The sequence below is a fragment of the Callorhinchus milii genome, unplaced genomic scaffold (assembly GCF_018977255.1).
Source record: "Callorhinchus milii isolate IMCB2004 unplaced genomic scaffold, IMCB_Cmil_1.0 Scaffold9, whole genome shotgun sequence".
Classification (NCBI taxonomy): domain Eukaryota; kingdom Metazoa; phylum Chordata; class Chondrichthyes; order Chimaeriformes; family Callorhinchidae; genus Callorhinchus; species Callorhinchus milii.
This window is the reverse complement of record NW_024704750.1, coordinates 7647371-7657837: the sequence shown is the minus strand read 5'-3', so window position 1 is coordinate 7657837 and position 10467 is coordinate 7647371. Positions and strand designations below refer to the sequence as shown.

Genomic DNA, 10467 nt, shown 5'->3' with positions numbered 1-10467 from the left:
TTGCAAATGTTACTCCCCTGTACAAAAAGGGGTAGAAGGATAAACCTGAGAACTACAGGCCAATCAGCCTAACATCAGTAGTAGGGAAACTTCTGGAATATATAATCCGGGACGATATAGATTCTCACTTAGAAAAATATGGTTTAACGAAAGACAGTCAACATGTATTTGTTAAAGGCAGATCATGTCTGACAAACCTAACAGAATTTTTTGATGAAGTGACTGAGAGGGTGGATGAAGGTAGTGCAGTAGACGTAGTTTATTTAGATTTTCAAAAGGCATTTGACAAAGTGCCACATAAGAGACTTATAAGCAAAATAGAAGCCCCCACGGTATTAAAGGATCTGTGGCAACATGGATCCAGAACTGTCTAAGAGACAGAAGGCAGAGAGTGGTAGTGAATGGTTGCTTTTCTGACTGGAGGGAGGTGTGTAGTGGTGTCCCTCAGGGGTCGGTATTGGGACCACTGCTCTTTCTGATCTATATTAATGATCTGGACCTGATATAGAGAGTACAATTTCCAAATTTGCAGATGATACTAAACTAGAAAAAGTAGTTAATGGTGAGGAGGATAGCACCACACTCCAAGAGGACTTAATCTGCCTTTAACAAATTTAAATGTTAAATGTTGACTGTCCTTTATTAAACCATATTTTTCTAAGTGAGAATTTATAAATGGTTAAACGTGGCAGATGAGATTTAATGTGGAGAAATGCTAAGTGTTGCATTTTGGTAGGAAGAATGAGAAAAGGCAGTATAAGCTAGATGGTACAATCTTAAAAAAGGGCAAATGAACAGAGAAACCTGGGAGTCCACATAAGCAAATCTCTGAAGATAGCAGGCCAAATAGATAAAGCTGTTAAAAAAGCATATAGGATAATAGGTTTTATAAATAGGGGCATAGAATTCATAAGCCAAGAGGTTATGTTGAATATTTATAAAATGCTGGTTAGGCCTCAGTTGGAGACTGCGTCCAGTTCTGGGCACGCACTTTAGGAAAGATGTTAGGGAATTGGAGAGGGTGCAACGGAGGTTTACCAGGATGGTACCAGGAATGAAGGACCTTAGTGATGAGAAGAGGTTAGCAAAACTAGGATGATTCTCCCTAGAACAGAGAAGATTAAGAGGTTTTCAAGATCATGAGAGGATTTGATAAATTGAACCGGGAAAAACTGTTTCCACTGTCATGTGGGTCAGTAACCCGAGGACACCGATTTAGGTTAGTTGTTAAAAGAAACAAAGTTAGGAAAAATATTTCCACCCAGCAAGTTGTTTGGATCTGGAATGCATTACCTGAAAGGGTAGTGGAAGCCGATTCAATAACAACTATTAAGAGAGAAGTAGATGGGTATTTGAGGAGGACAAGATTGCAGGGCTATGGAGAGAAAGCGGGTCAGTGGCATTGAGTTGGATTGCTCTTTTCGGAGTCAGCGCAGACATGATGGCCAAATGACCTATTTCTGTGCTGTATGATTCTATGAAATCTGAAGTCTCGGTGGGGTGATGCAGCATCCTAAAGATGAATCGCTGATACGACTAAATATAATTTTAGAAGGAATGGACTACATTCTCCTCCTCCCCGCTCACCACTAGTGGCTGCATCTTCGGTCGCTATCCTCCGGCTCTCTGGAACTCTTTTCCCAAACCACTTTGCCTAACTTCTTCTCTCCCCATGTTCAAAACCCTCCTTGTACACCTTTTTGACTATGGTTTTGGTCCCCACCCTTAACTCTTTTTGATCAGTATCATTAATTTGCCTTTCTCTCTGCTCAGTTCTCCCTATCAAGTCTGCAAGTACTTTGAGACATGCGAGTTGACATTGTTGTTCTGCTGTTTACCACTGTGTCCTATCGGTATTTTTAGATTGTGCAAGGTCACAAATGCGTTACTGTTAATAGTAAAATAACCACCTGAATCTACTGATTAGATCAGTATATTTACCAGGTGAGCTTAATGGGTGAACATTGGAAAAGATGAAAGAGCGTCTAATAGGTATAATAATCATAATCTTTGCATTTGGTTTAGAGCCATTTATATGGGGAGTGTCAAAGTGCTTCATAGTATGTACTGTAAGGTGCCATGCCTGTGTTTTGTATATTGGAAGAGATGAAATTAACACATCTGTTATTTTAGTGCAGAATCTAATTGTGGCTCCAGTGGCACACAGGAAACCCATTTAAATCTGAAGGCACTCTGAATCTAAAGATTATGAGTTCAAGGCCCACATTAGGACGTTGGTCTAGTCTGCTACTCCAGTGCAGTGCTGGAGGAACTCAGCCATATTGAAAGTGCTATCCTTTGGTTAAACAAAAGTCCCTTCTGCCTGATCAAGTAGATGTTAAAGATCCCATACCATCATTCAGAAAGAGAAGGGAGTATCTACTGGTGATTAAATTTTGCCTGAGCTTACTGTAGACCTAAATAAAAAAAAAGTAAAGATGCTTGTTCTTAGCTTCATTTTCTGGGCAGGAAGTAACGTCAAGGCAGGCATCTTAACCGTGTGCCTCCTTACAACATGGTCTCTTGATGTCTCTTCATATCTGTGGATGTGCACCAAACAAGGCAGGACGAAACCTTGGGCAAGTTTCCTTCACACACCCGATAATAATCCCTCCAAAACAATAATAAATTGGTCATTTTCAATCCACGAACTGTTTGTGGGACACTGCTGTGCTCAATTGGCTGCCGCATTTCGCCCACAAATATGCGGTCAATTCACTTGACTGTATATTCTGTGAAGCGCTTTGAGACGTCTAGAAGACGTAAAAAGCACTATATCAAATGCAGGGATTATTATTATTATTATTATTATTAAATATTGATCCACAAACTAGTGGTATAAATGATTTGCAAGTAATTACAATTGCCTTCACCCACTCCTCTACACACCCCTTTCGCTCAGCTGGCTCCAGCCTCCTGCACATCCCTCATCCCCTTCGCTCTGCTTAATGCAGCCCGAGATGCTGGAACTCTCCCTCTCAATCCCTCAGCCTTGCCGCCTCCTTGTTCATTTTCAGATCACCTTGAAGACCTTCCTCTTCTACTGTGCTTATAGTCACTTCCCCTCTCTCCCTGGCTGGTGTCAAGTTCTGCTATTGTTGTGCGCTACCCCGTGCTATATAAATGCAAGTTGTTTACTGGAAACCAAACTGGCTTGTGACCAGTTAGGAACAGTTTTGTCTTTGACTTTAGTTCTGCATTGCCGATTGGTCCATTTCTAAGCAAACTACTTAACTATCTTACACCAAATCTTTTAATGAAACTAAAAAGATGCTATTCATCTAAATAGGAAACAGGAAATTAGCAGACTGTACTACCAATTCTCATAACATAAAATACTGTGACTGCAGGACTTTTGCTTCCGTCCTTACTCGATCTCTCCTTAAAACTCTCTGAACCCATGCGCAACTTAGGATAACCAGGGATCGAACCTGATGCCTTCCTCCCCCATGTCCGGTCCCTGGCCAGGACTGCTTTCCTCCCCCTCTGCCACATTGTCTGTCTCCGACAATATCTCATTCCACAAGCTGCTGAAACCCTTGGCCACGCCTTTGTCACCTCTCGGCTGGAGTACTCAAACGCCCTCCTTGCTGGTCTCCCCTCCTCCACTATTCACAGAATTCAACTCATCCTAAACTCCGCCACCCATGTTCCCACCCACACTAAACTCCGCACCCAGATTAACCCAGCCCTTGCCAAACTCCATTGACTCCCTGTCACAGAGTGAATCGACTTCAAGATCCTCGCTCTAGTTTTTAAATCCCAACATTCCTTGGCACCGCCCTATCTCTTCAACCTACTCTCTCCTCACAGCACTACCCACTGCCTCCACGCTACTGGCTCTGGCCTCCTCCTTGTTCCTCGAATCCTCTATTTTACCGTTGGCAGCCATGCCTTCAGCCACCACACCTTGAAGCTATGGAACTCCCTCCCTCAATCCCTTCGCCTTGCCCCCTCTTTCCCCACTTTCAGGTTGTGCCTGAAGACCTTCCTCTTGAACCGTGCCTAAGGTCACCTTCCCCCTCCCTATGGTTTGGCATTGGGTTCCGCCAATGTTAAGTGCTCTGGGACACCAAAAGGACATGCCTTCTGCCTGTTCAGGTGGACATTATAATATATTAATATATAATATAATAATAATCCTTGCATTTGATATAGTGCTTTTCACATCTTCTCGACGTCTCAAAGCGCTTCACAGAATAGACTGTAAAGTGAATTGACTATATATTTGTGAGCGAAACATTAAAGAACCCATTAGATTAGTTGAAAAGAAAAGTGAGTTTCTCAATGTCCTAGCCAACAACCCCTCAAATAAAATTGGTCATTCACTTCATGGCTGTTTGCAGGACATTGCTATGCTCAAATTGGCTGCTGCGTTCATCTACACTTAACACTAATTACTACTCCACGTAATAGCAATTGGTCTTAGACATTTCAATATGTTAAAGCACTATATCGTTGCAAGGAATACTGCTATATTTCTGATTCAACTATTCAATTCCCTGGGTTTGCTTTTAGCAATTATATAATATGTTGTTTTTGTATTTCATTATCTTAAAAAAAACATTATCACAGTAAATCTTGTAATGGGCTTTAAGATTTCCAAACTGATCTTATCAACTTGTTGAATCAGTCGTTTTCGGTTGTCTGGATGATGGTCACAATATGCTGTTTTCCATGTTACAACAAGTAGATTTATTGGAAAAATTCTTGTGGCATATTGCGTAAAGATTCTATTACAGAATATGCTAATCATTCAAAACTTTAAATACATACAATATTTTTGATGTACAGTTTCAAACACAGATATTTACAAAACTGCAGATTTGAGCTAATAATCAATCACTTATACTTTATTGAATTTGCATGGGGCAGACTTGCTGTATACATGTAAAACATAAGTAACGAACTTACATTTGTGCTACATTCTGCTACACACATACACAAACATATGAATGGACTCAAGTTCTCTAGCTTTGCCAGCGATAGTAATTCATTTCAAATTCCTGTCTCTTTCTGAATTACTTCTGTTACACAATGCATGTTCCAAAAAGCTTCTCTATAAACTGTTATTACAAAATGGGCTGTCATTCAAAACTATTGTCACTGTTTAAAGTAACTCAGTTAAGAGAAACACTTTGAGATGCTACAGGAAAACACTGAATTAAATATGAGTTATTATTCATTGAAAGAACACAAAGTCTTTGACAGCTCTGCCCATCACAAATAACAGCTGGCAACAAGATATCTATGTGGAAGCAAAATATTTGTTTAGTTGGTCAAAGAGGTATGATTCCAAATTATAGTACTACTAAATGTATCCTTTTTTTCTCTTTCTACTTCCAGTTTGTTATCATGTTCAATGCATTACCTAAGTGAAGTGTATCACAAAAAAAGTTCACAAATGGGACAGGACATTCAAATTGAAACAGAGGCTGTTACCCAACAGCTCCATACTCCAGGCACAACTGGAGTCCTATCTCAAGCCATTTAGAAATGGCCATCAAACCAGTTAAAATGAATCACAAAAGATTGTTTGCTTGGGTTTACGTTCTTTTGATAAACTAAAAATGATCAGTTTTACTTGTGACGTAAATTGTTAGGATTACTTTTTGGACTTGTATATCCTTCAGAAAGTCTCCCCAAATCCCTCTGTCTCACCCCCTTCAAATTCCATTGTTTTGTTTCTTGGAAATTGCAACTGCGTGTTTTTCATTGGAACAGGCCAAGGCATGACGTATGATATCAGTCTACTAGTATCCAACCTTCACTGGATACCTTCCACGCCCTTCAAACTAGCTGACAAAGAGAGTAGAATTATCTATTTCAGGTCAGTAAAGCCACTGAGTATAGATGAGGCTTTCCTTCTTCCACAGGAACATACTCTACAAATCAGAATTACACAGAGAAATCAGAAGGGGATTATATACAATGCTGCACTGCATAAAGGGGAACTCCAAAACAACCAAAAGGAGTCAATGATTCAGCTTGTACCACTGAGTGTATGCATAAGTGAAAGATCACTGGATATGCCAAGAGAAATCAAATCTATTGCCTATTGACAATAAATATTATTAACTTACCATTGTTTTTTTTTAAATCACTTTACCAAATATGTTTGCAAACAAAACTGGAATGAAGCATTTTTGTGTGACCACGAGATTCCCTTCCTCTGCACAGGGCTACCTGCTGTTGGTTGTGAGCAGAACCCACTGCCTGCAAAGCCGGCTCCTGTGACAAGGCTCTGGCTCGCCCTCAGCCTCTGCACTGGCTCTTGGTGAGTCTTCACTTCCAGCAGGTGCAGGTTTCAGGTCGGGAAACTCCACTCTCTTTCCCTGCCAAGTCACTGTCATCACGACTGTCTGTCCCAAATGACATCTTGTTTAATTGTTTCGGTCCTTATGTTAGAGGTCGCTATCTGCATCTCCTGCTTTCTGGAAGAGATTTTACAGCACAATATCCTGGCCAGACCTTTCTTCACCACAGATGTGTTTAAAATGATGAAAATCCACGGGTCGATGATTGAATTAAAGGACAAGCATCTGAGAGCTGTAAGGTCTCTCATGTGTTCATTGTCAGGAACAATTGCCCCAATGAACGCCCGAACCTGACAAAAAGAAAAAGGGGTCAGATTATTTTTTTAAACTGCAGGATGAAAGCAAGCTTTAGGAAGTGACGATATTTTAATTGCTATAAAAGTATATTTGATGCAGTTTCTTACCATAACAGTATTTATATAGTGCCCTTCATGTAGGAGTGTCACAAAGCTCTTGAATACTATAAGAGTATGTCTATAAAAAAATACTCTGTGTGTTTATTGCAGTATATTACTGTTATCATTGTAAAAGTGTAAATAGACAGAGGTCGCTGTTCTATTTTAATCTGAAAGCAGCAGTCAGTGTGGCTTTCTTACCACATTAAGTTGCATCCAGCAAACAGCTCTCCAGGAACCTCTAACTTAATAACAATAATCCTTGTGTTTGATATAGCACCGTATCACATGGTTGAGACGTCCCAAAGCGCTTCATAGAATATACTGCAAAGTGGAACGACTGCGGTCCGTGGGCGAAACCCGGCAGCCAATTTGCCGCAGCAATGCCCCACAAACAGAGGTGGGTCGAGTGACCCAATTTTTTATTTAATAATAATAATAATAACCCTTGTGTTCGATAGAGCGCTTCGGGTAAATATATACAAATATATTTGTGAGCCAAAGGCAAACAAACAAAAACAAAAAAAAAAATTATTTTAGGAGGGATTATTACTCCTGGAAAGTAATAATCTGCCCATCGACTTGACAACCGGGTTTGCCGAGTGAAAGAGAGGCGTTGAGGTGGAGTCCCTGCGCGGTGTCGCTCGGTTCACGTCGCTTACCGTGAGCGGTACGGAACACACCACGAAGATGACGGTCATGATGACTAAGAGCACGAGGTGATTCGCCTCCTCGGAGTGGGGGAAGCGGTCTCTCCTCCGGGTCCCCGGGAGGGTCGAGCCCCGGCGGGCGCTCTGCCGGCGGCACATGAGGCACAGGTTGACGAAGACGGACAGGTTGCAGATCAGGATGGAGACGATCAGCACCAGCATCAGCGCCGCGTACAGCACCGAGTAAGCGAGGTGCGCCCTGGCCGGGGAGCTCAGTCTGATGAAGCACCAGGTCCCGGGGCAGTACTGCGTGTTCTCCCCGAAGCCCCACTGCGGGAGGAGGCAGAAGAGGACGCAGAAGGCGTAGGCGGCCGACACGGCCACGATGCCGCAGCGCTTGCTGGTGTGCCGCTGGTAGAAGTAAGGGTGGCTGAGCGACAGGCAGCGCTCCACGGCCATGGCGAACAGGATGAGCATGGACGCCAGTCCGAAGAAAGCCATGGCGAAGGCGCAGTACTGGCACAGGTCCAGCGCCTTCAGGCTCCTTCCCCGGGCGTAAGCCGTGAGCACCACCGGGCTGATGAGCAGAGTGCCGGCCAGGTCGGTGACCAGCAGCCCGGTCACCAGGATGTGGAAGAGCGATACGTGGCTCCGGTTGTCTTTCTTGTGCAGCCCCAGTATGACCAGGGCCACCAGGTTACCGGTCACCCCGGCGGTGAACATGAGGGCGCTGGTCAGGGGGCTCTCGGCCGCGGAGACGCTGCTGGTGTTCTCGCAGGTCTCGTTGGACAACATAGTTCATTCACCCTCTCTCTCTCTCTCTCTCCCTCTCTCTCTCTCTCCAAAACAGCCGCCAGACGCACCTTTGCCAGAAAGAGTACTTTCCCAACCGCTGTCCCAGATGTCACGGTCGCCAACCGAATCCTTTTTCATGTCATCGCCCTTTGTGCTTTACGTTTTTCTTCCCTTTTTTTTTAAACAGATATATATATTAAAAAACTCTTCTCTCCCTTTCTCTCTCTCTCTATATATATATCTATGTAAATCTACACTTCACCCATACGAAAAATATTATCTTAAAAGAATGTAAAAGAAAAAAAAATACACCCAATTTACACCTCTTTCCCCCCCACACTCTCACTCTCTCTCTCTCTCTCTCTCCTCTGCTCAAAAGCGAACAAACTCTTCCACATATATATATATAATATATATAAAGAAAACACCAACACGGAAAGAAACGTACAAAATCCAGTCGATTTGCCTCTTAAAATTCCCTTTTTTTTCCACACACCCCCTCTCTCTCTCTCTCTCTCTCTCTCCCTCTTACTCTTCTTCAAGAAAAATCCAAACAAACACTCTCCTCCTCCTAATCCTCTTTTTCTCACGCCGGTTAAAATGCGATGGGAAAATCGAGACAACCGGCGGTGAGAGGGTGAGAGAGAGGGTGAGAGAGAGGGGGTGGGGGTGGGGGGGGTGAGGGGTGGGGGGGGGGGCGGGAGGTGAGGGGTGGCGGTGGGAGGGGGGAACGTGCGACGCGGGTTGAAGAGAGGCTCGAAGTTACTTGAGCAACATGTGGTGGTGGTGAGAGGTTGTGAGGGACTGGATGACTCCCCCCACACACACCCCCCCCCACACCCCCACGTCACGTCACGCTACGCTATACTGACAAATCTCTTCCTTAAAAGTTCACCCGGTTAACCGCCCTCCTCCTCAACCGCTGCGTAAATGCCAGAAAAGCGCTCGGCGACCCCGAGCCGCCGCCACGAGAGTGAGTGAGAGCTGTGGGAACGCAGTCAGTCAGTCAGTCAGTCACCCTGGCGCCCACCCAGCGATTGACCACCCCCACCCCTACCCTCCCACCCCCCCCCCCACCCCACCTCTCCACCTCTCCCCCCCCACCCCTACCCTCTCCACCCCCACCCCTACCCTCTCCACCCCCACCCCTACCCTCTCCACCCCACCACCCCCACCCCTACCCTCTCCACCCCCACCCCTACCCTCTCCACCCCCCCACCCCTACCTCTCCACCCCCACCCCTCCACCCCACCCTCTCCACCCCACCCCACCCTCTCCACCCCCACTCCCACCCTCTCCACCCCCCATCCCACCTCTCCACCCCCACCCTACCCTCTCCACCCCCACCCAACCCCTCTCCACCACCCCCCCACCCCACCCTCTCCCTCCACCCCACCCCACCCCTCACCCCTCCCACCACCCCCCACCCCACCCTCTCCACCCCCCCCCCCACCCCACCCTCTCCCCACCCCCCCCCTCCCTCTCCACCACCCCCACCCCTCCCTCTCCACCCCCCCCCCTCCCCTCCACCACCCCCACCCCCCCCCCCCCCACCCCCACCCTCTCCACCCCCTCACCCCACCCCTCTCCACCACCCCCCCCCCACCACCCCACCCTCTTCCCTCTCCACCAACCCCACCCTCTTCCCTCTCCACCAACCCCCACCCTCTTCCCTCTCCACACCCCCACCCTCTTCCCTCTCCACCACCCCCACCTCTTCCCTCTCCACCACCCCCACCCTCTTCCCTCTCCACCACCCCCACCCTCTTCCCTCTCCACCACCCCCCGCCCTCTTCCCTCTCCACCACCCCCGCCCTCTTCCCTCTCCACCACCCCCGCCCTTCCCTCCCACCCGCCCTCTTCCCTCTCCACCACCCCCCCCTCTCCCTCTCCACCACCCCCGCCTCTTCCCTCTCCACCACCCCGCCCTCTTCCCTCTCCACCACCCCCGCCTCTTCCCTCTCCACCACCCCCACCCTCTTCCCTGCTTCTCCTTTCACATCTCACATCTTCCAGTCACTTTCTCTGCGAACCTCACAGTCTGTCAACTCAACCATTTCTCTCTCACTCTTCTCGCTCTCTCTCTCTCTCTCTCTCTCGTAAATATCTCGAAGGGTTTTCCCCACAGCGAAATCTTGCCATTGGATAAACCGCACTGGGTGGGGAGAGAGGAAGCCAAGAAGTTTCTGAATAATAATAATAATAATCCTTGCATTTGATACAGCGCTTTTCATGTCTTCCAGACGAGTGAATTGACTGTATATTTGGAGACTTGTTCTTTTTAAGAACTGTGGAAAACCACCTTCCAAA

The 10467-nt window shown here is 46.2% G+C and overlaps 1 protein-coding gene across 3 annotated transcripts; it reads right to left on the bottom strand.

Annotated features, from left to right (window-relative positions):
• Positions 1-4671: 4671 nt before the first annotated feature.
• On the bottom strand, positions 4672-10223 carry LOC103175255 (prostacyclin receptor). 3 transcript variants are annotated; one of them, XM_042338280.1, is made up of 3 exons: positions 10165-10223; positions 7375-8328; positions 4672-6607 (listed from the first exon to the last, which is right to left on the bottom strand). In XM_042338280.1, the coding sequence occupies exons 2-3, from the start codon at positions 8155-8157 to the stop codon at positions 6353-6355; spliced, it is 1038 nt and encodes a 345-aa protein (XP_042194214.1). In that variant the 5' UTR covers positions 8158-8328; positions 10165-10223; the 3' UTR covers positions 4672-6352. The 3 variants fall into 3 exon arrangements, with proteins under 3 accessions (XP_042194214.1, XP_042194215.1, XP_042194213.1); XM_042338281.1 differs by lacking the exon at positions 10165-10223 and adding an exon at positions 9053-9217; XM_042338279.1 differs by lacking the exon at positions 10165-10223 and adding an exon at positions 8606-8801.
• Between the last annotated feature and the right edge of the window lie 244 nt (positions 10224-10467).

Bases quoted from the DNA above. Each gene is read 5' to 3' on its own strand.
- LOC103175255 (XM_042338280.1), bottom strand. From the start codon at position 8,157: ATGTTGTCCAACGAGACCTGCGAGAACACCAGCAGCGTCTCCGCGGCC. The intron at 6,608-7,374 runs GTAAGCGACGTG...TCTTTTTGTCAG, and splicing joins TGTGTTCCGTACCGCTCACG to GTTCGGGCGTTCATTGGGGC.